The following is a 26,890-nucleotide window of genomic DNA, read 5'->3' on the forward strand; positions in this document are numbered from 1 at the left end:
CAGTCGTCTTACCCGGAGATCGTCACGTTATCCCGTCGCAATACTGACCTAACCTAATACTGATGTGCAATTCTGTCATATGTGCAATTACTGTGAAATTCATGTGCAATCTATGTGCTGTCGTGACACATATTCATGTGCAATTACTGTCGTGATCACATGCAATGGTATTTATGTATTTATTTGTCTATGGGAGTTTTTATTTATTTATAGGAGATCTTCTACTGAAAGTGTTTTTCAGACTTCCTATAAGTGATCTGTTCTTCTGTATCTACCTCTGGATCTACCTGCGTTGCACCAATGAAATTTCCCCATGTGGGACAATAAAGGAATATCTTATCTTATCTTATCTTACATAATTTGGCCCTTCAAATGTATTGTCATGGTGGTTATTTCCTGTTTTCTAAAATGTTGTGTCTTTGTTGCACACCCTTATGTACGAGATGCAAACAGACACATTCACGCAGCGTCCACAAAGAGGCAGCAGAGCACAGCACAACCTCCACTCTTTATGACAGATCACTGGAGAAGCTTTGGTCGTCAGGCAGCCACGTCCATTCTCGTAGCATCTGATCAAGGAGTACGGTTTTTAGACTGTAAACTGTTTTTTTTATAACACTGACACTGAGAAATTGAGAATATACCTCCATACTGCTTTCTGACTCCTGGATTGTGTCTTGAAGCAAACTTTGGAGTCGACTTTCGAATGTCCTGCTTTCCTCCACAAGAGACTCATCCCTGCTGACATAATATAAGCACAACATATAGGTTAAACAACTTAAAATAACTGAACAAATATACTTCAAATGCACATCATATTATGTAGTGTTTTTAAGTAAACGCAGTAAAAATACAAACTCACAGTTGCTGAAGGCTGTGCTTTGGGGTTGCTAAATTTGGCACGGAGGCCCGTAAACCTTCTGGACTTCCACTTACGGGACTGCGAACTTTACTCTGCACACAGAACATAACTGTATCACTTAGATTTTCATGTCAACAATTACATACCGACAATCCCATTCTTTAGAAAGAAAACATTTAGATAAAAGAGTTAAATAAGTTGTGTTTTTTCATGTGTAGGCCTGTCATGGAAATGTCTGTATCAATTTATTATTCAATAAAAGATAAATTGTTCATAATATTTCTGTGTTTCATTGTGCTATTCATTTACTGTAGCCGCTCATATTTTATGGATGACAAAGTTGCTTTAAAGGTAAACCATGTGTGTTTTCTGGGTCATGAAAATGTTTCTTTGCCTAGAATGTTCCACAGTTTGATATGAATCTCCGTCTTTCATTTATTCAAATCAATTATTCAATTTCGGCCTTTTTTATAGCTTAAAAATACTTGGTTTGGTGGAGTCACCTGATTGTCTCCATGGAGATTGGTTTTATGCCATTTTGTGGAACATTACATGGAGAGAAGAAAAACGTACGTAGTGCCCCTTTAAACGTACATAGTGCCCCTTTAAACGTACGTAGTGCCTCTTTAAACGTACATAGTGCCCCTTTAAACGTACGTAGTGCCTCTTTAAACGTACATAGTGCCCCTTTAAACGTACGTAGTGCCTCTTTAAACGTACATAGTGCCCCTTTAAACGTACGTAGTGCCTCTTTAAACGTACATAGTGCCCCTTTAAACGTACGTAGTGCCTCTTTAAACGTACGTAGTGCCTCTTTAAACGTACGTAGTGCCTCTTTAAACGTATGTAGTGCCTCTTTAAACGTACGTTTGTGCCCCTTGAAGATTATTGTGTCGGTGGCACAAAGTGGTCTTCAATATCATAGTTTATTGTACTAGTTTCTCTTGCAAAATATCGCACTTCAAAATGTGTAATCATAACAAGCCTTGTCAAGAATTAATTGTCAGTGGTTCTGAAACTGTGGAGCGTTTATTTCTGTCCCCTTAGTCCTGCTATAGACCAGTTTTACTTCTAGTTTAGATCTTATATATTTTCTTTGGAGGTCGTTGGTGTGAAACGGCTAATGTGTTGTGTGTGGTTGTCATGGTGATCCGTCTCCCTCACACAGGCCACTTTGAGCAGGTTCCAAAGCTCCCGCTGTCGTTTCTCCTGCAGACTCATGAGGATCTGCTCGCTCTCCACCATCTTCTGCACCACCTCCTCCACTTTGGGCAGCAGCTCCATCACACGGTGTCGACACAGAGCTGTTTTACTGCCAAATAAGACAAATAGCTGGGTTTCAAATTACATAAAAATGATCAGGTTCTACATTGTGTAAATTTACATAGATATTTCTTGCTCTTGCTCAACGCGCTTTATTTATGAAGTTTCTTTTTTATACTTTTACTTTAGTAGGGCAGGAGTCTATAAAACTCTTTGAGGCAAATCACTGTTTTTGAATGTAATACCCAAACAGGAAATGCGGAAACGTTTAACTGTTTTGTTGTCAGGGATTGGGTCCAAAACGTACCATGTGGTTTAACGACCTTTCAATTGACAGAAACGTCTTTACAAATGACTAATGTTACAGTTTTTGGCCTTGATAGTAAAATATTTCGGTCTGATAGAGAAGATGTTGATCTTTGTGCCAGTGTTTGTCTAGTGGATAAAGCCAGTAATTACAGCCCTATAAACCATAAATTCCCAACTGCTCTCCAGCGTCATTTTAAAATACGAGCAGTTAAAAGTGAGTCACGTGACCCCAGCCTGTTTTGTGATTTGACTATTTCTGTTATAAAATGGCAATTATTAAAAGTCTGTCTTTTTGATGATCAGGAAAAATTATATTTAAAAAAACACTTTTTAATTGTTGATGAGACAAAATAATATTAAAAATTACATTCAATCAATATGAGGGGGAAATATTTTAGATGTTTTTTGTCACATCACTCAGCCTTAAGAACAGCCATAAATTGTTCTGTACCTGAGATGTGTGTAGAAGTCTCTGACCTTCCGCTCAAAAAACTGCACGGCCTGAACCACAAGACGCACCATCTCATGGCCGTCTCCGGAGCATCTTTGGTCTGAGGAGTGAGGTAAATAGTATTATCACATTTCCAGTCACGCTTATGGACTACACACAGTTTTAAGTCCACACCTCTGGGCTTTTCTCTGAGCTTGCGGAACATCTCCATTGCTTTTCCTTCACTGTAAATTAAAACACGAAAGACTCAACACAGTGGTTTCTTAAGCTGTTGATTTGGGTCACTCCGGTGAATGAGAAATATGTTTGGACTTACAGTGTATCCAGAGCCTCTCCACTCCTCCATGGCTGTCGCTGCACATCCACAATGTCGGGCTGTAGGTGCATCATCTCGTCTTCAAGTTCACTCACCTTGGCCTGGGTACACAGTTTTAGTATCTTTGTGTCTTACTCAATTGACTAAGCTGTTGTAAATGCATACCTGGCCACAGCTTATAGCAGTCTGTTCCATCTCCCTCCAAACACAGAGGAGTTTCTCTGATGCTACAAATATGAAATACATGTATTATTGTACATAGAAAAGCGCACAAGGTATTATTTGGAGGAGGGTGCTTGGGTCTGCACAACTTAATAATGTGATGTAATGTGATGAAAGCGCTAACATAGAAGTACAAGTCAATTCCTGATTGTCACTTATACTTACTGATATTAAACAAATGTGAACGTCTGATGCATATTACTATCATGACCCAGCAAAAATGTGCTAAAATCTGTCTATAAATCTCTGAATTGAGGTTCAAGAATCAAACAAAACATGAATGGACTATGAAATAAACATTTTTTTTCCCAAAATATCTCTTCATACCCTTGAAGATTACACACGCAATAATGTGGTCTTTTTACACCTTTTAAACTGCTTTTATGCGATACGATATATACAATATACTATGTCTTCTATTTTAATTTGTTATAAATCTCACATCCCTAGAAACAAATATTTAAAATTATTATAACAGATGTGGATTTCAGCTCCTTTAACTAGCTCGAATGGTTTAAATTTCTGACGGACGTACCAATTCCAGTGGCAGTCTGCTCCTGGTATTTATCCATGTCAATGTGAAGGCTGGTTGTGAAGAAGTCCAGTTTAGCCATGAGCCTCTGGTGCATTGACACCATTTCAATCTTCTGTTTGGATAAAGAGGAGTTGTGTCTCAAAAGACTCATGCTAAAAGTAAAATAACAACAAATAATACAGTGTGTGCTTCATAAACATACAGTATGTGAATGATTCTTTCTGTAACATACATAGCAGCTTTCTGGCCTTGCTGGAGCCTTTGCCAGTCTTCTTTCAGACAGCGGATGGTGTGCCAAGCCTGGCCACAAGTCCGCCTCAGGGGACTGTATTGCAAAACGTGACTGGGGTCATTTTCTACAAAACACAAAAAGAATAAATAAATACCTGATTACATTTCAAAATTGGGTTTAACTTTCTTAATGTTAGCAGCACAGCCAATGACAACTAAGTCTGTTGTATCAGTATAATCCTCTGACGTCTAAAAAAAGGAATGGGAAGAAGAAGAGAATCCCACCCGTCTTTATTCAGATAAAAATCAAATATATATATTTTTTAGCTTATTTTCCACTAAGTACAAAAAACACAGTAATAAATTCAGTTCGATCTAAAAAAAAAAAAAAAAAAAGAAAAACAGAAAGATATTAATGACCATCATGTATCAAATATAATATGTGTTTTTGGCAGTAGTTAATTTATATTGAATCATTTGAACAATCTTGCATATTTTAAATCAACTGTATTTAAATTCCAAAGGTTAATTTACTGTAGTTACACTTCTTTATTTGATAAATTAGTTGACTATTACTATTGGGAAATGTACTCACGGACAAAGCGTATGTTTTCAGGGAGAGGGCGTGGAGTAAACTCAGGTTCATAGTTACAAGAGGATCGATCAAAAAGGAAAACCATTGGGAAATCAGTCCGTCGCCCGTCTATTTCCTAAGAACAACAGATGCTTCAGCCACAACATTAACACACAGTATAATTGTTCTAGTTTGTGAAGTTTGTCATTACGGCGTAGTCCACAGCACACTGCAGGGCCAGTCCTTGTGGCTCCAGGGCCAGTCCAGCCTCCAGCAGCAGCTCCTGATTGGCCACAGGGATGTTGGAATCTTTTTCAATTCTTTGCTGCAATTGAGCCACTGTCTCATCCTCCAATACAGAATAAACAAGGGTTTTTGTTGTCATCATGTTCAGAACATGAACCAACTGAAAAACAGAGAAGAGTTTGAGAGAGCAGAATATATTGCGACACTAAATCTAATGAATATTTCAAACCTTGAGTCTCAATATGAGCTCTAGTTGAGTAAAACCGTCACTGGGAGTTGCATTTTTATCCATTCCTCTCTCCTGGGGTGACCACTTGAGCATCAGCTTTAGCCACCTCTCCAACTTTTCCAATAACAGACTGTTAAGAGAAAGACCCTTAGAACCAACATACATTTGTAATTGTGAATTGTAATGTGTAGTTTACCTGTTGAGATTATTGGGCTGTGGCAGGTGCTTATAGAAGCGTACCTCTCCTGAAAGGTCCTCTTGGACAACTATGTCGTTGTCTTGTTTGTGTCGGACTTTGTTGTGCCTAAAACAAGACAATTTCAAGGAATATGTTTCTACAATTTATTTATTTTTTAGCTCAGCGCAGAGCCGTTGCTCCTCCACATGGAGAGGAGCCAGCTGAGGTGCCCCTTCTTGGGGAAGTGTTCTGGGCAGGTCCAACTTGGAAGAGACCCTGGGGAAGACCCCTGGAGGAGCTGGAGGAAGTGTGTGGGGAAAGGGAAGTCTAGCCCTCCCTGCTCAGACTTCTGCCCCTGTGGTCCGATAAAGCTGAAGATGGATGTTTCTACAATTATGTGTATTATATTGGAAGCTGTTATTAAAATATATGGTTCAAATATCATCATTTGTGAAATGTCCATGACAATAAAAAGATAGTGTAGATTTATGACAGTGTTTAAAGCCAGTTGACATTGGCACAGCTTACATTTCCTGATATTCAGTCTTTCATTAAAAATATAGTTTATATTTCCACTTGGCATGTTGAAATCTAATCATGTAAAAATATTGAGTTACTTTCAATCAAGAGCACTACTGTTGTATTACAAATGATATAATGGAAAACGCTTAAACGTGTTTCTACCAAGGAACAGGCTGCCAGGTGGGTAAAAAGGGACGAAATCCTGTGATGCTCTCAAATACCAAAGTTCCAAAGCTCCAATAGTCCACCGTGTAGGTGTACTTCTGCCTCTCTATGAGCTCAGGAGCCTAAAAATAGGAAATACACATTTTTTCATCTTTCATATGCTTAACAGAACGGTGTTATTGTTTGGGAAGTGAACTTACTAAATACTGCAGTGTTCCCACAAATGAGATGCACATACTGCTTACGTCCAGCTCCTTTACATATCCAAGATCTATAATCTTGTGGATCAACTTAGAAAATAGAAAAGAAATGCACTGTAAAACACATGTGTGTCCTGTACCAAAAACAGCAGAGCATAAACAGCATATAACTTGTTTAATGTGTCTGACCATAGTTATATATTACAACACATTCACAACATACATTCTCTTATATTAGTTTGGGTTCAGTGGACAACATATTTTAAAAAGTAAAACTAACAAGGACATTTTCAACATTTCCGTGGGGATTAGTTTTAGGATAGAAGGTTTCCACATTAACTATTAGGCGCAGCACTTAATGCATTCAGATTGTGCTGGTTAAATGTGCCTGCTCCACAGAGTGGCCCTTGTGGGGACAAAAAGCCTTTATACGACCTCTTTGTTGTGGTTTGGGTGGATTTGGCATAATAAAACGACTCGCAGGGTCTTTGACTCACTCTCTTTTCTCCTTGCTGGAGCACAATATTTTCTGGTTTCAAATCTCGATGGATGATCCTTTTTTGGTGAAGATACATCAGAGCGGAAGCTGGGGGTGGTAAAGCAGGAAATTATCAATGCATTCAATAAAGACAGGCAAAGAGTAGAATATCAGCATTACAAAACATTAAACAGTACACAATTAGACAAGCAAAGGGGGTCATAAACTAGATTTTTTTTTTTTTGAAGCAAGAAAAAAGTGTAAGTGTATTTGAGGAGGCAGCAAATGAAATGTGCTGAGAGTATTTAAGTTGCAACTAAATCTTTCAACACCAAAGACTTTGGGTGTGGATAACATACATGCCTGTGCTTTGACTCGTGCTGTTGACCCCAAGGAGATCACTTATTATCAGGAAATATTCTTGGAGAACACGGAGGGAGTTTCAGTGTATGTTTTGGTCATTTCTGGTTGCTGTTCATTAGTGAGCTGCACCAAATGAGTCTAAATGTGTTTTTACAGTCCAGCTCATGTGTTGTGTAAGTAAAGATGACTAATATATCCTACCTCGCATCAGTGGACGTCACAGAGTAGTCACTAGTCTATGACCATATCCAGCTAAGGAAACTACTCACCTCTAGTATGCATCAGTTGTATCAGGTGTATCAGTTGTAAAACACGTATGATGTAAAGTGAGTCGGTGCTGGAGAGATAGATGTAGTGTATTTACTCACAGATGTCTTGTAGCAAAATCAGCACAGCTCCCTCCCTCATTCCACAGCAGTTTTCCAAAACGTTTAGATGCTACAAAGATCACAAACGCATTAAACATGAATCAGAGGTGGGTTTGAACAAAAAAAATAAATTTAGTTGAATTTGGTAAATAATTTAGACTCTAAACAGAAAAGAAACTGTTTAGGTAGTGATTTATGATAAAAGTGTTGTGAAATTAGATCCGAAAAACTTCTAGTTCTTTGTAAGACAATACTTTTTTTAATGGGAAAGAATTGCACGGACAATAACAGTCAACACCAACCGTTCAATCTATCCTAAACGCTTTAAAACCTATTGTTTTTATTTCTGGTGCTGTGGTCCTTGGGTTTTATACTACCACAAGACGTGGATATTGACGCAATTGATGGCTTGTATGGGCACTTGTGAAATTAGGCCTCTATCCACACAAACTCATACAGTATGGGTGCACACACTACCTTCCTGAGGTCCCCGCCCTGACAGAACTCCATCGCTAGAAGAGGGAGGTCATTGGTGGCCATTAGTTTCTCCATTCCTTTGGGAACTTCTCTGGCTGCGACAACATTTGCATGGTTTAACCTAATAAAAAGAGAAAACCTTCAATGCATCATACATTAGTAAAATTATTAACACATGTGTGACAAATCTACAGGTTACATAATATATTTTCATCTTTATTCACCACTGACATATAGGTTTAGGTATAATTCAAGTCAGGTCAACATTCTTCCTTGCATATAAACATATTACATTAGTGCAAAAAAAGAGGTGGGAAAAGACATTATGATGAAAATCTAAAAGAGTGTAGCTTAAGAACTTATTTTATGTGTTTCTTTTTCCCTGCTGACTGAAATCATACTTGCGTTGTTGAGGTTTTAGAGTAAACCCTTTGAGTGAGGTGAAAATCAACAGTGAGAATGTAGTAAGTTGTTTAAACTATAAGGGAATGTGGGTTAATAGGGCGTAATAACATAATAGTAGGTTTCCATGTATATGTCGCATGCCACTTTGGTTTGGCGTGGGTGCAGGACTGTGGCTCTGACCATGTCTGTCTCAAATCAAAACGCTTGTTAAATGAAGCGAGGAGCGGCTTTATATACATGTTTGCACCAGTAGATGACAACACACACACACACACACACACACACTCTCCATCTCCAGCAAACACTTAAAGCCACACCGGCTCCATACAACTATTGTGAAATTACACCCAAAGTGTCTGTTAATAGGCAACACAGATGTGGGTGGAAATTAAAAAGCCACAGAACAAAATGAGGAGGTGGCTCATTATCCAGTCAAAAATAACCACCAACAGACCAAAATAATCAAGGCCTCAATGTTGTTATTATTATTTCATGTCTTCGGTGATTTTGCACATATTTTATAGTTCATTTCATGGACAGCAAATGGGCAAGTACAGTCAAATGTCAAACTCATTGTTGTGATTCATGGGTTTGTGTTGAGCAAAGAACTAAAAACAACACTTAATCTGAGATCTGATTTCATCAAAGTTAGAAAAACAAAGTGCACTCACACTCAGAACAGTCAGAACTGTAGCAAGACAGAACAAACATGAACACATTTTCCGGTTCATCCCAAGAAGTGACGTCAAGATTAATGTTTTCCTTGATGTTATCCACACTTGGACACTTGGTGGATCTGTTTGTTTTGTTGGAGACCTTATAGTTTTGCTTCAAATGTTCCATAGTATTGCTTTAAAATTGTCTGATCGCCTCATTTCCATCAGTCTACCCCAGGGTGTGGCTACAGTAGCTCACCTCACCAGGTGTGGAAGGAAAAATGCAAATGTAAATCCTCTTTGAGAGTCCAAAAAAGTCCTAGTATATTTAATCAAATACATAACAATAACTATATTATAATCTGAATTGTAATGTAATATTATAACTATACTTACCAATACTTACACTCCAAATAACTATTTATTTATTACAGTGTTATTTCATCTTTATTTTACCAGCAAAAAACATTAAGAATAAACTCTTATTTACAGCATCGGCCTCAGACAGTGTTTAATTAAATAAAAATAAAAATAAAAATAATGATACTCCTTACAAGCTGGTCAAAGCGAGAGCTGCCCTGGGGCAGACCGACAGAAGTGAGGCTGCCAATCTGTGCCATCAGTCCCCTCCCATCAACACCAATCACTCACACACACAGCAGATACATCCGTGAGATGTGTCAAAGAGGACACAATGACAGAATCAGCGAACACTTAACACTCTTAAAGGCGGTATGGACGATTTTTCGGCGATTTGAGAACGCAGGCGGAAGTGCGCATGCCACTCCCCCGTGCGGACTGATACAACACACACGTGCGTTTGTTTACTAGCGCAACGGAGCGCATCGCATCGCTCGTCTCCCATAGATTTCTGTCCACTTCTGCGTCAGCTCGAACTGTCTTTCTCCGTCTTCATTTTGCCCTGTACACTGAGGGAACTATATTATGATAGATCCATGCGCTTAGGCACGCGGAAACGTGAGGACGAGCCGCACGCGGCTGCAGGTGAGCGATAGGTGCGTTTTATGATTGATACATGGCAGGACAAATGATTTATCCACGCCACGAGGAAATATGATAAAAAAAATTGCTGAAAAAAATCGTCCATACCACCTTTAATGCACAAGGTCATGTGCTTGAAAATGAATGATGATGGATGGACTGTGTGAACATTATAATTATACGTAATAGTATACTTGATTTAAAATATGTTTGCAGCAGATCAATGACAAAGTGAAACTGACCTCTTCATGATGTGAATTTCCAGACACCAGCGCTCTTTGTTTCTGTCACTCAGCTCCTGACGACACTGTTTAATGGCAATCTGTTCCTCTGTCTCCTGAAATGACATAACATATACTTAAGTCATTTATTTCAGATAAACTTACATAACAAAAATATTAAAGGAGACATATTATGCAAAATATACTTGGATGAGCTTATAACCCTGTAATAATATGTTCCATACAATAATGTTTTTGAGTGATTCATGCATTAATTCAGTGCTCCGAAAATGTCAGTATGCATCTACCTATAATATATATCATGTAAAAAATAAACAAACAAATGCCTTTATGAAAAGGCGGGTCTCTCACCCTGCAGTTTATCAATCTGCACTAACGGGATGAGCGTAAATGGTGAGTCAACCAAGCAGTACCTGTCACTACCTGTTTCTCATGACATCGTTAGAAGCTGCACCACTCTGTTTCCTGCAAATCTGTTCATAATTCTAATTATATTCAAGAGTATTGTTGGACAGGACATTTCCTCAATGGGAAGTTTGGTCATGACTAAAGAGGAAACTCTACTCCCTTTTTCAACTGAAGGAAGTCATGTTTTTTTATTTTTATTGTGTGACGGTTTAGGACTTTAGGGATCAAGACAACATTTTAATATTTACTTTAAAGTTTAAAAAAACAGGGAGTAGAATTCATCTGAAGAAGGGTGTAGAGTATTGGAAGAGATCTGAAAGATATTATAATGAATAAATGATTTGGCCTCACTATTTTTCCTTTACTTTAATTCATAATTTTGCTGTCATTGTAACTTAATCTACCAATTATTGTTTCGATAGATCAATTAGTTGTTTTGTTTGTCTTGAGACCCGTGACTATGGGATTTTTACTTAATTTGGTTGATCTAAAGGGAAACTGCTTAAGGCCAACACTTTTTGGCCTGTAGGCTTCATTACACAGGACAGTGTAATAAAACGGAGCGTGAAATGGGGATGTCCGTGGGGAGTGTAGGTGTGCCATCCACTCCACCACCCTGCAGCACCCTGATAAATGTTTTCATATTTCTTAAATCAAAAATACTACATTTACGGTTTGATGTAAATGCCAAATTGTGTGAGCCGTAAAACCTCTTCTTTCTCCTCAAGAAATGTTTTGTAGACTGTGTATAGTCCTGATAATAATTATTCGATTAGTTAACGATTAATTCAATAATCAAATAGTTTAATTAATTGATTGACTTGCTTCAGGCAGCCCTACACATGGCACCAGACTTTATCCCATTCCTCCCGCCTGAATCAGGTCAATTAGGTCATAGTTGATCGAGGTGTCTACACTTAGTCTTTATAAGATGATCCAGATATAATTTAGTCAAAAACACATATGTTGCTTTACTACACTTCCTAGACATTACGTGCAATGAAACTTTACTACGAGATGATTTCAGAGAGGGTTTCACTTTTCAAACTAAACAAGAGCTTATAGTAGCTATAATTGGGATCAGGAATTTTACAGAAGTTGTTGCTAGTCATGTTGCTTGAAATGATGTGGGAAGTGGGAGTCCCAGGTCCACGAAAGGCCTGAAAGGTTTGTAAAAGTAATTGGATGTGTACAAAGCAAAAAGTCTACGCATAAGTTATTACATAGACCAGACTGTTTTTACCTTGTTCTGCCATTTTGTGACGTTCCCAAAGCCCCCAGTCCCCAGTCGCTCCTTGAGCTCCCAGGAGCCACATGTCAGTGGCTGTTGCAAAGGGACCCGGTTCATTATTTGTATCTATCCCGGACCTATGGGAGAAAATAAAAAAAGAAATATGCAGGCAACATCCCAAATCATAACAGAATAATATAAATGAGTGTTACATAATCATGCAGTCCATTCAGTAGACATGGGATGTGTATAGTAATATAATAACTAACAAGAATAGAATCAAAACTGTTTCTTCTCAAGTTATAGCACAAAACGTTTGCTGCTCAAAACCATCATCCATCAGTGGAATTACTGATAAATCATCCTGCATTAAACATAAACAAAGCAAAAGTGAAAGTAGAGGTGGCTACTATTCACTTAATACTTTAGCAGTTTTTAATGCATTGTATATACTGTTACGTTTGAGTTCCTGTTGGGTGAATCAAGAACGATTTAAAAACCTTTATTTAACCAGGAAAGTCCCACTGAGAAGAATCATTTCTTCAGTTCTCAAATAGTTTAAATAAAAAAGCCTCAAGGAGCTCGATTTGAGCTAAATATTGACAGTCCTTTTATAAGAGGCAATGAGAGCGCAGAGATATAGCCGCATCTGCAGTAATCCACGCGTTATTAACCTCTCGGATGGTGTTTTAAAGACATCGTCACGTTGGAGGAGTCTCACCTTGTTTCCCGTAGACACAGATCTCGCGCTTCACAACCTTTTACATTCATGAATTGAATATATTTGCATATTAATCGAGTAAATCACGAGATCGCAGTGTTTGGAAGATACTCCAGCGAGCAAAGAAATCTAGCAAACTTTCTACTTCCTGATAGTCATATTTCCTGTAAACCTGTGACCCGCCCCCTGGAGAGGCGCACACGCAGCGGCGCGCACACTGATTACATCTGTGTGTGGGGGCTCCACCGCGGGGGCTCCACCGCGGGGGCTCCACTGTCCGTTGTGGGGGCTCCGTCCGCCGTGGGGGCTCCGCTATGGGGGCTCCAGCTCCACCTTGGGGGCTCCGCTGTGGGGGCTCCGCCTTGGGGGCTCCACTGTGGGAGCTCCACAGACAAACTATACACGACTGATTTGCGCCTTTTAACATGAAATGCTGTTAATTTAATGTGGTCTTGTCAATCTGAACTAAAAGGGACTTTACAGTAGGAGGAAAACAGGACCTTCCAACACAGTCTTATGACACCTTTACTTCCAAAATGTCCCTTTTGGATTCAGTCATTTTCACGGTTGTGTAAGTATAAATAAATACTCACTTAATTTTGTATGCAATATTTATGGCGTCAGAGGCCATTAAAACGGCAGTGTACCATAGATATATAATATGAACGTGACTATTGACTATAAGTGAACAATCCCATCCAGTGTACATGCATCACAACAGAGTGATGTTTTCCCTTCCTGTTTCAGGGCCCCATCAGATTGAGGATGTTTAGAACATTTCTGTTTATTCCAAGTAAGCAGAGGTTCACTGTGCAGTGTGTCACACTTCTACGTTTACAACCACTTCTTCACAGTGACCTAGAATTGTGATTACTTAAATTCTCTTAAAATGTTCTTTGTTGTTGTATTCTGTTTATTTGTGTTAAGATGGTTTTAGGCTGGTTGTAGCAAAACATGTTCAGACATTTTAATGATAATAACAATGGGTTTTATTACATAAACAGTTTTGACGAGTTGGTGACTAGTGGTGTTGTCTAAATTTTTCCAGTGCCTTTTTTCTTCTTACTGAGATACACTAGAGCCACGGCTAGTGGAACTGTAAGGAAAATGGAGCCAGATTTACAAACGATTACATATGTAGATATAAGACAAGCACGAACATCCAAAAAGTCTCCCAACACTCCCCAATGCAGAGAGTCACATCCAATCATAAATGATTGATGATGAATTTGAGATGTATCTTAAAAGGTTGATGATGGGCAACTGCATGATGTGGCAACTGTAACTGTAAACAGGAGTACTAGAGAGAGACTGTCCCGTGCCCGGCCCTGGCCCTGTGCCCGGCTCTGGCCCCGCCCTCTCTCTGTTTCATGGGCCTCCTCCATGGCCTCCTCCCGGGCCGATACTTTAGGCTGCAGTCCTCCCTTTGTGCGCGCAACACGAGCCTGCACAACTCACAGGAAACCTGAGGAGAAGAGAAGAGCTGCTTCTACCGAGGTCATCGCATCAAGACAGTGTCGCTGGGTAAGAACTTAAGTTCCATTCATCATCATGGCAGGGCTATTGTGGATGCAGTGTAGACTACATGTTTGGGGTCGACTTGTTCAGTTTCAACATTTAGTTTCAACATTTTTAATTGAATGCATAATTACAATGTTCTCCTGGAGTTCATTGAAGTGTTATTAGACTTAGCACGGATGAGTGAACAGATAGGCCTGACCATCCCTCACCGGGCTAAGACACCTGTTTGTATCCTATATGTAAATGTGGGTCATTTGGACAATTCATTCCACATTTTTGATCAGTTATTTATTTTGTATTGACCATGAATGCCCACATCATCAAGCAGCCTACTACTGTTACTCATCATATCTTTGTTTTATCCAGTATGTTTACCCTATGGCAGGTTCTGTGCAGCTGAAATTTTGACTTGGACATTTTGTTTGATAAAAGGACATTGCTTATCTCCCGATTTTAGTGTAGCTTACTCATGGTACATTTACCTCTGACAAGCTCTTCTTCCAATACCATCATTATGTCCAGTCCATTATGGTGTCTTCTTTCAGCTCTGTTTTTGCAGCCCGTGAAAATAGCATGACTAAGCAACACTCACTATCTTTTTGCTGATCTCTAGGTCTTTCTCTCATGGCCTTTCTCTCACTGCTTTCTTTAATGTTCATCTTCTGAACCTAAAAGTGATGGAAGTTAAGGTGTATTACATTTTAATCAAGATTTTTTCATTTCTGATTCGCTTGCATCTTAATTAAGAGGTCTGCATCAAAAGCTTGGTTTTTGGAGCAGAATTCAGACATTGGAGGAAGAAATTATAGTACTGTATTTTTTGACACGGATTCAAAGTATGTGTTGTTTGTGTTCAGGAAAGGAATATTGTTAGTCTTTTTAAATTGATTATTTTTGTCATATTGCCCAGCTATACCTGATTGTTACCTGTTTTTTTTTTTTTTTCAGATAAAGCTTTAAAGTTTCTGTTACCGTACATTTCCTGCACAAAGATTATAATGAAATCATGGTGTTTGTAGCGTAGTGATGACTAAGATGTGATGATGGACTTGTACCGTAAGAGTTTACTCTAATCTCCATAAATGTATAGAAATGCAGTTGCAATGGTGATGCACAGCTTCTTAGAAAAGTACCAGTGCCAGTCGAAAAATAGCTGTAAATCTCTTACAGTGATATGTTTAAAGGTATTTCCTTGACCAGTTCCTCTCTGGGGGACTCAGTTGCAGTTGGTCCACACCCATTATGACACCAGCCAGAGCTCAGAAAAAGCAACATCGGTTCACAGACAGATGCAGGTATTTCAAAAGCATATTTGACTTTGACATTTTGGCCTATTACTGGAAAACAAGAATGTATCACCACCGGCTTCATAACCTTGTTATTACACATACCTGTTAATAGGCTGTGAAACCCAAATTGTGGATAAGTCAACAATCTGGTCCGTAGTACTGTAAGTGCATGACCACACAAAGTATAAATAATTAACACGAGTTAAAAGTCATATTTACTCAAGTGCATTTTGTGTGACACATATGTATTTCTATTTAAATCCAAAATAATGTCTTATTTTGGGTTTAGGACATCATACTATTTACAAACAAAGCTAATATTATCTATAATATATAATCCATCCCGTTTCTCTTTACATTTATTTTAAGTTTCAAATCTAGTCTGCAGTCCGCAAAAGCAGGTTTGGCACAAGCCTGTTGCATTGTGGGACAGTCTAATGGCAGGGTAGTGTGTTTTCACAGAGGGCCCCTATGTATCAGATACCATACACATGAAAGTGTAAGTGTGTGTGTTCATGTCTGATGTACATTTTGGCCTGTGCATGTCATGATATGTATCATGTGTGCAGCAGTGACAGAGGCAGGAAACACATGTTCGAGCTGACAAAGCGGCCACAGCTGCACAAAGGACACAAAAAAAGAGCTGTTTTTGTGGGGCTCAGAAGGGCCGATTCTAAAGGATGCTTGGGTCATAATAAGAGGAAGACCACCAGTTCACTGAATTGACTTCAAGACAGTACACTGTCTTGAAGTCAAGAGAGGCTGTTGTTCTTAAGTACAATGAGCAGTGAACAGCAACTCTTTGTGGGCAGAGGGTCAGATTAGCTCCACGTTCCTGGGCATATTGTGTAGGCCTGTGCATGTGTGTGTGTGCGTGCGTGCTTGTGTGTGTGTGTGCGTGCGTGCTTGTGTGTGTGTGTGCGTGTGTGTGTGTGTGTGTATTGCCAGCACAGCTTGTTCCCCCTCTGATCTATTTGAAAGAAAGCACAGTGGTGTTTTATTAGCTGAGCAGACCACAGGACGTGAATCAGTGAGAAATCAGCCGACTGTGAGGAGGAAGGCAGAGCAATAGAAATGACAGTGGCCGTTGGCAATTGTTACATGTCTGTGTCTAGTATGCACTGTTGTATGTGTCTCAAGAAGTTCCACAAAGTTATTTCAGATCAACTCTTTTCCTTCTTTTTCTTAGTCTCTTTGTCTTACTTTCTCTTCCTGTGTCTACTCATCCTCCTTCCTCAAACCAGCCCCTTCATTCTTCTTTATGACTCACGTTTACTCACACATGAGCAACAGGCACTTACCGTGATTTGTATTCATGCTCTGTATATTCCTCTTTAAAATCCTAGAATGAAACCTGTATACACAAATTATAATCTACAAAGGATGTGCTTTTCAACTGAAAACGTAATGTAATTTAACCACACACTTTTCTAGATAGTAATAAACAAAGCACTAAATTGGGTTTAAGAAAAAAAGGTTTGTCCCTCACATTTCCCCCTTTGCTTTTGTTCACTCGTTGAAAATATAACAGCAACAGCAAGTGAAGGGTTTCTCCAGGAAGGAAGCCAAATCATACACTTGTTGCCAAATCATACACTTGTTGCCAAATCATACACTTTTACAAAGGAAGGATAAAGTGATGTTAAATGCCCATCCCCAAGTCCCATAAAATGTCTTGTATTTTTATTGTATCCAGAAACATACTGTTTGACATTCATTAAAAACAAATCATTATTTATTTCTGTTTGCAGCTTTTGAGGACATCTTTTATTAACCATGAAGTCAGCCCTCGGCCTACTTCTCGCACTGTGTGCTCTCTACTGCAGCTCTGCTGACAATGTAAGTGTTACAGCATTTTTATTGGAGGAATATTCCTGTGGTTTGCATGATTCATCCCAGATTCCCTACAGATGATTTTAATGCTTGGGGCATAGAGAACAAAGCAATACTTTTGTGACTAAGTTGATTCTCTCGTTTCACAGGTTAAACTCTTGCGCTCGAAGCGTGGCACACGTTTTAGAGGTGAGGCAGGGCGGCAGCCACCAAGACGGACACTTTTCGTTATTCATGTTCAGAAGTCACCTTCCTTTGACACCTCCTGTGAGCCCCTCACTCATTTGTCTCTTTCCATCACCTCTCTATTTTCCTTGTTTCATAACTGTCACTATAACTGCATGTACATGTCCCCAATCACCGTGAATGTTTTGTTACTGTTTGTTGGCTCACAGTGTGTGTGTCTCTGTATCTTCAGTCCAGTGTGTGGATAGTGAAACATCAGCAGTGCGTAGATTTGGTGACACGTGGCTGCGGTGGAGGGGAAAGCGCGTGGAGTATTGTCGCTGTGCGATGAGAGGAAGAGAGCTTTGTCATGTTGTCCCAGTCATCAGTGAGTCTGACACAAACACATGCTCTTTGCCTGGCATGTAGTCTTCATGTTAGCCTCAGCTTGAACTAAAATCTTTAACCCGCTTGTCCCTTCTGACCTTTTGAGTCTTTTTCATGAATACACTTAAACGCACTTTCTCAACCTCATTTGATTATTTTCTGTTGGCCAACCTCGCTTATATGTTCAAATCCCTGTTATTCCAGTGCATCCAGCTGAACAGCTGTGGTGTTTCTGTGTTTCTAAGTGTGTGTATTTTAGTCTGAGATTGTTTGAAATTCTTTTGCCAGACCAGCCCATGTGCGCATTTTCACCCCCATTGACGAATTCTGTGAGACAGAATTGTTCCTCCCTCAGACAAATTACAACCACATTGTGACCCACAGCTCAAACCGTGGACTATAACTCGGGCAGTTATTCCTAATGTAGCCCTTTGTGAAATGCATAAATAACCAAGCTGAACTTCTGCACTGATAAAAACAGGTGACATTTGCTGCAATAGTCAATGTTTCAGTTTGTGTTAATTTGTCTGCTGATAAATTACGTTACATGAGACACATTTACCTAAAATATTTTCCAAAAGAATTGTATTTGTGGTCTTGATGACTGTTGTTAACATGAGTACTTAATGTTCCTTTGTAGACTGCTACGTTTCTCACTGCTATAATGGAGGGACTTGCAAAGAGGCAGTGTACACGTCAGACTACATCTGCCAGTGTCCCCCGGGCTTCAGTGGACCCCAGTGTGAAATCAGTAAGTATCTATAAGTAAGAAAGTATGAATACTAAGTCTTCAAGATAAAACACAGCAATCAAATCAAAATTGCATTTAACAAGTAAAGAGATATATGAGTTCTGTTAATAATAATGCTTTACAGGTTTGTGAATTATTCACTCACACCATACTCAGTGGGGCTAAGCTGTTGTAGCCACAACTGCCCTGGGGCAGACAAGGCTCTCAATCTGCACTATCGACCACTCCAGCCACCACCAATCTCTCACACACCACATTCATACTTAAACAAAGTGGAGGAAAAGTTTTGCCTAAGGACAGAATGACAAAGTCCACTAAAGCCACTGCTGCTCCACTGGTCTTCAGTCTCACATCCCAACGCTGTCCAGGTCCAACCCCTCTAAGCTTTCAAGATCAGATGGCATTTTTAAAGTGGTACCATAAGATAACTATGTCAATATCAATGTAATTCTAAATTGACCCTAAGCAAATGTTTTAACCCTATTAAACTCTAAATCTGGTCACACTCAGAATGTGTCTCCAGCCTCGTGTCATGGGTCTGAGGCCTTGGCTGAGGTACTTACTCACTTACTTAGGATACCCCACCCACCCAAATGGATAAACCCATCTGGTCACTGCCAAGTACTTCCATTGAGCAGTTACTCAGAAGCCTGGATTTAATTAACTGGATTGGAGAATCTCATGTATAAATTTGACTTATATTAACAGTGTTCGGACGCACAAAAAGATTGATGTCTAAATTAAAATATAAGATAAGATAAGATAATCCTTTATTGTCCCACATGGGGAAATTTCATTGATGCAACGCAGGTAGATACAGAGGTAGATACAGAGAAAAAGAACAGATCACTTATAGGAAGTTTGAAAACACTCTCAATAGAAGATCTCCTATAAACAAAAACTCCCATAGACAAAACCTCCCATTTCCCAACAAGGGATGGAGGGGAAAAAAATAAAATAAATAAATAAATAAATACATAAATAAATAAATAAATAAATACCGGTACATATGATATGAGGCAAATTAGGGATGGGTTGGGATTCATTCGAAAGTTTATCTCTGTCCAGTTTGTAATACATTTTGTTTCTCTGTATAGATACTAAGGAGCGGTGTGTTACTGGACAAGGGGAAGGTTATCGCGGCACATGGAGTATCAGTCACTTGGGGGCGGAGTGTATAAACTGGAACTCCACTTCTCTGAGGGAAAAGCGCTACACTGCCCGAAAGAATGACGCCAGCAGCCTGGGACTGGGTAATCACAATTACTGCAGGTATGTGGACACTGGTGATGAATATCTATCTATTAAAGCTGGTATTTGATCAATAAATGTTAGAGTTTAAAAGCATAACGGAGTAACTCATGACAATTAGGTTATTAAAGTAAATCTAATTTTGATTAACATAGAGCCAGTTTGATTTCAAGCTGGCCACTTCCTAGGTGAATTGTAATCTTAGACAGTTTTTTCCTCATTATTGTAAAATTGCAATGTTTCTTCTGACTATATTTTTTACACTGAAACATGTAACACATTTTTCCTCCCATTACGTCATAAGGCGCTGGTACAGCTGGCAGCCCGGTGTAAACGCTCTCTCTTCTTTCTCACACTTATTATGCTTTATCTCCTATATTTTGTAAATATAGTTAGTATATTTTTTCTATTTTACTGTGCGATAGGGACACGCGCTGGAATAGTTTTTTAATTCAACTGTTTTTGACTTTTTTCGGCTGGATTTGAGCGTTTTTCGTTGCGTTCGTTGTGTTGTTGTGACGTGAGCTAGCTCCGAGCGAGCCCACCAGCCCCCCTCCCCCCCGCGCCCTCCGGCCGCGCTAAAGTACGGCGTGTCGTCGGTACACGTTTATATACACGTTTATATACACGTTTATATGAAAGAGGAACTTGACGAACGATCGGGACACGCACTGGAATCGCTTTAAATTAACTTGTTTTGACTTTATTCGGCTGGATTGAGTGTTTTCGTCGTGTCGTTGCGATGTGTCTTGGCTCTGAGTCCCCCGGCTCCGGCCCCGCCCCCCGGCTCCGGCCCCGCCCCCCGGCTCCGGCCCCGCCCCCCGGCCGGCGCCGTACCGCGTTTCCACAAAGGAGGAACTCATGAAACTGCGGAGAACAGTCGTCTTACCCGGAGATCGTCACGTTATCCCGTCGCAATACTGACCTAACCTAATACTGATGTGCAATTATGTCGTATGTGCAATTGCTGTTGGAATTCATGTGCAATTCATGTGCAATTACTGTGAAATTCATGTGCAATCTATGTGCTGTCGTGACACATATTCATGTGCAATTACTGTCGGGATCACATGCAATGGTATTTATGTATTTATTTGTCTATGGGAGTTTTTATTTATTTATAGGAGATCTTCTACTGAAAGTGTTTTTCAGACTTCCTATAAGTGATCTGTTCTTCTGTATCTACCTCTGTATCTACCTGCGTTGCACCAATGAAATTTCCCCATGTGGGACAATAAAGGATTATCTTATCTTATCTTATCTTATAGGAACCCAGACAGGGACAGCACTCCCTGGTGTTACATCTACAGAGGCACTCAGGTCGTCTGGGAGTTTTGTTCATTACCCAAGTGTCCAGAAGGTATGCTAAATAAAGTCAGCTCTTTTATGTGATACTACTATGAAAATCTGTTACAATACAACATACTCTATGTGCAGATAAGGGCTGCGTCTTGGGCTCAGGTCAGTCGTATAGAGGCACGGTGGCAGAAACAAGAAGTGGCTCCCGCTGCCTCCCGTGGGATGCGGCTGCAGTCAGGAGAAAACTGTACAACGCATGGAGGTCTGATGCTCTTGAGCTGGGACTGTCCGGACACAATTTCTGCAGGTAACTACTCAAAAAAGCTGCGAGTAAACATGAATAACAGTTTTTATTTAAGTTTATATGTCTGTGTTTTTGTGCCCAAGGAATCCAGATGGTGATGTGGGCCCCTGGTGTCACACTTACAAGAACATGCAGTTGACTTGGGAGCTCTGTGATATTCCTAAATGTGGTTAGTACCTCAAAATGTATTTCAACTATACAAATCTCAACTGCTTTTACATTGCCACTGTCACGACTGACAACTAGACTCTACAACAGACTTTCTTTGAGCATTACGCAAAGCCCAATATCAGATTATATTTAAGTCTTTATTCAAAACCCATTTATTAGCCCTAGCTTTTAACCCACAACTTATTTATTGTTTTATTGAACTTTATATTGCCTGTGTATCGCTCTTTGGGTCGATGTGGTTGCTTTAAATGCACCTTATAAATAAACTTGACTTGATTTATAAAAGGATAAAAAAGCAAAATCAAAATGACAAAAACACAAATGACTAATTTGCTGTTTTCTTACATTTCTAGCAAAAAATCCACCTGTTATTACCACTCTTGGTCCTCGAGCAACCAACAACAATAACGGAGGTACTGTATATACTCATTCGTATCACTTTAAAATGTAACATAACAGCATGATATTGAAGCTAAACTGCGTTTTTTATAGCAACATGTGGGGAGCGTTTTGACAACACCCTGAACCGTCGCGTGTTCAGGATGTTTGGAGGCAGAGCGAGTGACATCACTGAGCAGCCGTGGCAAGCAGCAATTAATGTTTACCAGGCTCGGCTCAAAAAACACTTCCATCGATGTGGAGGGGTGCTGATTGACTCCTGCTGGGTGCTGTCTGCTGCACACTGCTTTGAAGACAAGTAGGTCAACAATCACATATGCATACTGACTATTCATGACAATTTTGAATAAAAACACATGATCATACTTGTGACGTTTCAGAGCCAAAGCTAAAGAACTGGAGGTGATTTTAGGCAGAACATTTCGCAAGCAGAACTCGACCAGTGAGCAGATATTCAAAGTGGAACAATATTGGATACATGAGAAGTTTGACAATGAAACTTTCGATAATGATATTGGTGAGTAGTTGCAAGTCATTACAAGATTTAGCATTAGTGAATGTAATCAATATATACTAGAGAATATGTGCGATAAAGTGAGTATATCATGAATAAGGCGCATCTATTATGGTGCTTAAACCAAGCTGTGTTCATATGGAACCTTTTGTCATAGGCAGAGTCTATAAATACGCTTTCATCACCCACTTTACCCGCACACATTGCCTTGACTTTCCTATGGTCACTTTCCACTTGCAGCTCTGTTGAAGCTAAATTCGGACATTGGCCTGTGTGCTGTAAACGCACCGGAGGTCTTCCCTGCATGTTTGCCCGAACGGGGACAAGAACTGCCCGACTGGACCGAGTGTGAGATCTCTGGCTACGGCAAAGATTCTGAATGTGAGTAACATTAGGGTGTATGTTGATATTGAACGCAGACGTCAACTAAATCAGATGTGATTAAACTGTGACCAATAGAGGGCAGCATTTTGCTGGTTTGTTGTCAATATTCTTTCCCACTGTTTTGATACATTTGCTGATTAAAACTAACAAAAAGTAATAAATTATGAATAAAAGTGAAAGCGATAGTTTCTGACAAGTAAAAATTAAACTAAATTAAGAGTAGCCACACGCTGAGACTAGATGGACACTCTGTTTATATGCTACTCTATATATACTTACTTGTACATAGCATACTACATACAAAGCACATTATACTTGTATAGTTTCCAAGTATGATGGTGTATGAAAGAGTGTTTTTGTGAGAAGGAATGTAGGACAACGGATGCAAATCAGCCCGGGGCTACAATCTGGAATGTTCATTAACGTACACTGACCTGCCCAAATAAAGCAAATAACAATAATAATAGTCCTGGTTTGGTCTTTTTATGATCCTGCTTTGGTCCTGTTCTAGTCCTGGTGAAGTCCTGATCTTGCACAAATTTTATTTTGTGTGTACTTGAAAGTGTGAACCCTAAGTCGACTAAACCTAAAAATGTGATTGCACTAAATCTTGATTAAAACTACATTCTAACACTGGTCTCCCACAGTTTCAGCGGAGTATTCTGAACGTGTGAAGAGAGGTTATGTGAGGCTGTGGCCAAAAGAGCGCTGTGTCCCAGATGTGCTGTCCGGACGAACAGTCACTGCCAACATGCTGTGTGCAGGTGACACTAGAGGCCTGGACGATGCCTGCAAGGTACAAATTATGATTTTAACTTTAGGAAACATGCTTATTTTACTGATTATTTCATGGCATACATATTATGGGTTCTCACCTTTGATCATTCAAAATATTATATATACTTTTTTAACTGTTAATTTCTATGGCAACAGTGAAAATCTTTCATCATGTATTGATATGTATGTCCATTCTGGTGGCACTACTTCCTTTCAAGGTGGTATTGAAAACAGTTCACAGTGTTTTTAATGTCAGATAACAGATTTATTACCAACGGCTACAGCCAATGGCTAATGTTTGTGTGTTCCTCTCAGGGCGACTCTGGGGGCCCACTAGTTTGTCGAAACAACAACCGGATGATGCTGATGGGTGTTATCAGCTGGGGTGACGGCTGTGGACAGAAAGATAAGCCTGGAGTCTATACCCGTGTCAGCCATTACATCGACTGGATGAATGCCAAAATAAAGGCCAACCCTGTATAATTTTTTGAGTGGCAGCAGATGGATGTTGTTATGTAACTTTCCCTGGCAGGGCAATGCAGTGAACACAGAGAACGGGTCATAAGGATCTGTAGCACTTTTCTGTTGGTTTGAATGCACACGATGGAAGTTTGAAACCAGGATAGGTGCATAAAAAGGACTACTGTGGTCAATGTACTTTTCAGTACAGTGTATATAAGGAACAATACCAAACGTTTTCAACAAATCTGCAATAAAAACACCTTTAATTGAATGAATGCACAATAGATAAGTATGATACCATGGTCTGGAACATTCCAGGCAAAGCAATCACATCTCAATGTAGACAAACAAAAGTTACATACAGTAGTGCACTTTTAGCTGCAGTTAGGATTACATGTAACGTATTAGTTGATAAAATATAATTAGTAGTGCAAATTTCTCCTGGCTAGAAATGTAATCATAAAGGAGCATATTTGTTAAAGTCAAACATTTGGATTGTGTTGTATGAATGTGTTCCATTATCTGCTGGTTCAGATTTGGTTCACATTTTTTGGTTAATATTTTATAAAAAACGATTTCCATATTGTATTGAAGAATTGAAACTACCTAATCAACGTGCGTGTTGTTCCCTTGTTCAGCACTTGAGTGTCAGATAGCAGGGTTGAGCCCAGCATCAGCTTACTGTGTACAGTGTTTAATAGTTGTACATTACATTTATATTTTTATCAACTGGGAGCTTTTTCTGCTCCTCAATAGTATGTTATTAACAAAATGTCTTGTCGAATCCGCCAATGTCCATATTTGTTATTTAAAATGTATTATTTATGTTACTATTCTTTTAGTTAACCACATGATGTTTGTACTGCATTATTTATTATTTTAATAGAGCCTCATTGTATCATGTTGTCAATAAAATTTACTGTATTATGTATTTTATTCAGTGATTTATCTGATTTGCTATTTCATAAATTAACTAGCTCTTTCACCTAAGTATGTAACTTACTGCTAAAAATGTATCTTAACCATCAAGTGACGACGCATGATAATAGAGGAACTCTCATGTTCCTAAACTGATTGAGCATATCATACTCATTTCACTCAAATTCAGTTTACATATTTAAATTTTGGATTTTAACTTTAATACAGATAGTTTGACAAATAAAATGATCTTATGTCATAAAAACCCAACTCGGCACACATTTTTCTACTTCTTGTTTTACATTTACAACTTCCATGCGCACTTATAGTGATACAGTGGGCGTTGGGATGGTATTGAGCGCTGTTGTCCGGCTGGTACAGGTAGGACATGCAAACTAGATCAGTTAGGACAGCAACTCTCACAGTATCGCTCCTGTACAACCTTTTGATCTATTTGCATCCAACCAAATACAGACATTTCCTCTTGAGCCGAGTGCTGGGAAAGGAACAACAATGGTAATGTAATTTTTTAAGTTACAACACATTTTTCAGTTTTACAATAGGATAACTTTACAGTGGCGTGAGAAGGAAGTGTCCGGTTTCAACACTGTTTTTGCCCTCATATGTTTGCCATAGATTAATGAACAACTAAAGACCTTGGCAAACCATTGATTTATTCAGCTTATTATGTTGCTAACTGTGATTGTCGAAGTTATCTTATATAATTCAGAACATATATTAAATCCTAGTGTCTACAAATGTTAGCCACTGTGTATGTAACACCTACTATATAATAATTATTATACATGAAATTCAGAAGTGTCTGGGGAGAAGGAAGTCTGGGAGTCCCTGCTCAGACTACTGCCCCCGCGACCCGGCCCCGGATAAAGCGGCAGAAAATGGATGGATGGATGGAAATTCAGTTTATATTACTGTTATATTTAAAAAAAGAAAAACTCTAACTATCCATTTAAATGGTCTCTTGCATTTGTAAAGCTTAACAATTAAGAAAACTATAGGTTTATGAGCTATCATTTAAAAATATTCCTCCACAGGTGGGGTGCTTTTCTGTAGTCACTAAAACCTTATGAAATATAAAACTTGTGTTAACTTCTGCCTGCTGATATTGGCACATGAACCCGTATACTGTAGTGGAGGACACAACTATACGTTCCATTTGTGTATGATGAAGTCCCTCTAAGACTTGCAATCAATGGTTGTTTTCATCATAATGATTATATTACTAATTTGAAATGTCTTTCAAATAGAGCCTCTTTGGAAAACTCAACTCGTAAGTAAGCCTATTTAGTCTTGTGTGAGTTTACATTTTCACTCCCCCACCTAGTTATATGTATATTTACAACATCTTTCTAGTGGGCCCCCTGCTCTTCCAAAGAGGAGAGGTAAGTTTGTTTTAAATGCGGTTGGATTTTTAATGTTTTCATGTCAATTTATCCTGGGATTAAAAAGGATTTAACAGAGGGACTGCCGTAATCAGGCTGCACATTTTTTAGATTAGATTAGCTTTGTCCCTTATGGAAAAATTCATGTTGGACAAGCAAAGGGCAGACAAGTAAAACAGAGCAACAATACCACAATACCAAGTACAACATTAACCCAAAGGTGGCAGTTATATGTTTTTTGTTTTTTTCAGATAGCAATGCACAACCTGAAATGCATCAGGAGGAGAATGTAAGTTTTTAAACATGTTATAGGCTCATAGTCTGTTATTGTGGTCCTATTTGATTCCGGAGCATATATTTCAGGAGGAGGATGAGTACGGCGACATGTATGAGGTCCCTCCATGTGAA

At 39.2% G+C, this 26,890-nt stretch overlaps 2 protein-coding genes across 3 annotated transcripts; one reads left to right on the forward strand and one right to left on the reverse strand.

The window, feature by feature from the left end:
* Positions 1 to 396: 396 nt before the first annotated feature.
* ikbkb (inhibitor of nuclear factor kappa B kinase subunit beta) lies at positions 397 to 12,809 on the reverse strand. The gene is made up of 22 exons (XM_072433118.1): positions 12,655 to 12,809; positions 11,946 to 12,070; positions 10,295 to 10,389; positions 7,990 to 8,110; positions 7,513 to 7,582; positions 6,801 to 6,889; positions 6,304 to 6,393; positions 6,101 to 6,225; positions 5,435 to 5,542; positions 5,239 to 5,368; positions 4,975 to 5,169; positions 4,785 to 4,899; positions 4,191 to 4,314; positions 3,959 to 4,110; positions 3,367 to 3,428; positions 3,202 to 3,302; positions 3,060 to 3,109; positions 2,886 to 2,985; positions 2,027 to 2,174; positions 863 to 954; positions 645 to 738; positions 397 to 569 (listed from the first exon to the last, which is right to left on the reverse strand). The coding sequence occupies exons 2-22, from the start codon at positions 12,048 to 12,050 to the stop codon at positions 510 to 512; spliced, it is 2,226 nt and encodes a 741-aa protein (XP_072289219.1). The 5' UTR covers positions 12,051 to 12,070; positions 12,655 to 12,809; the 3' UTR covers positions 397 to 509.
* Positions 12,810 to 14,093: 1,284 nt separating this feature from the next.
* plat (plasminogen activator, tissue) lies at positions 14,094 to 25,088 on the forward strand. 2 transcript variants are annotated; one of them, XM_072434067.1, is made up of 15 exons: positions 14,094 to 14,178; positions 17,216 to 17,303; positions 17,447 to 17,564; positions 17,716 to 17,850; positions 18,490 to 18,600; positions 19,698 to 19,872; positions 21,120 to 21,211; positions 21,289 to 21,457; positions 21,538 to 21,623; positions 21,979 to 22,038; positions 22,118 to 22,322; positions 22,405 to 22,541; positions 22,779 to 22,919; positions 23,570 to 23,718; positions 24,015 to 25,088. In XM_072434067.1, exons 2-15 carry the CDS (start codon positions 17,241 to 17,243, stop codon positions 24,180 to 24,182), a joined length of 1,809 nt encoding a protein of 602 aa, XP_072290168.1. In that variant the 5' UTR covers positions 14,094 to 14,178; positions 17,216 to 17,240; the 3' UTR covers positions 24,183 to 25,088. The 2 variants fall into 2 exon arrangements, with proteins under 2 accessions (XP_072290168.1, XP_072290169.1); XM_072434068.1 differs by having other exon boundaries at positions 17,447 to 17,486.
* The last annotated feature ends 1,802 nt before the right edge of the window (positions 25,089 to 26,890 follow it).

Source organism: Eucyclogobius newberryi, unplaced genomic scaffold (assembly GCF_026437365.1).
Source record: "Eucyclogobius newberryi isolate DKJ021-1_F unplaced genomic scaffold, fEucNew1.0.hap1 SCAF_6, whole genome shotgun sequence".
In the NCBI taxonomy this organism is placed as follows: domain Eukaryota; kingdom Metazoa; phylum Chordata; class Actinopteri; order Gobiiformes; family Gobiidae; genus Eucyclogobius; species Eucyclogobius newberryi.

Bases quoted from the DNA above. Each gene is read 5' to 3' on its own strand.
- ikbkb (XM_072433118.1), bottom strand. From the start codon at position 12,050: ATGAACCGGGTCCCTTTGCAACAGCCACTGACATGTGGCTCCTGGGAG. The intron at 6,890-7,512 runs GTGAGTAAATAC...TACCACCCCCAG, and splicing joins GATTTTGCTACAAGACATCT to CTTCCGCTCTGATGTATCTT. The intron at 6,226-6,303 runs GTAAGTTCACTT...TCCTATTTTTAG, and splicing joins TGGGAACACTGCAGTATTTA to GCTCCTGAGCTCATAGAGAG.
- plat (XM_072434067.1), top strand. From the start codon at position 17,241: ATGAAGTCAGCCCTCGGCCTACTTCTCGCACTGTGTGCTCTCTACTGC. The intron at 22,542-22,778 runs GTGAGTAGTTGC...TTCCACTTGCAG, and splicing joins AACTTTCGATAATGATATTG to CTCTGTTGAAGCTAAATTCG. The intron at 23,719-24,014 runs GTACAAATTATG...TGTTCCTCTCAG, and splicing joins GCCTGGACGATGCCTGCAAG to GGCGACTCTGGGGGCCCACT.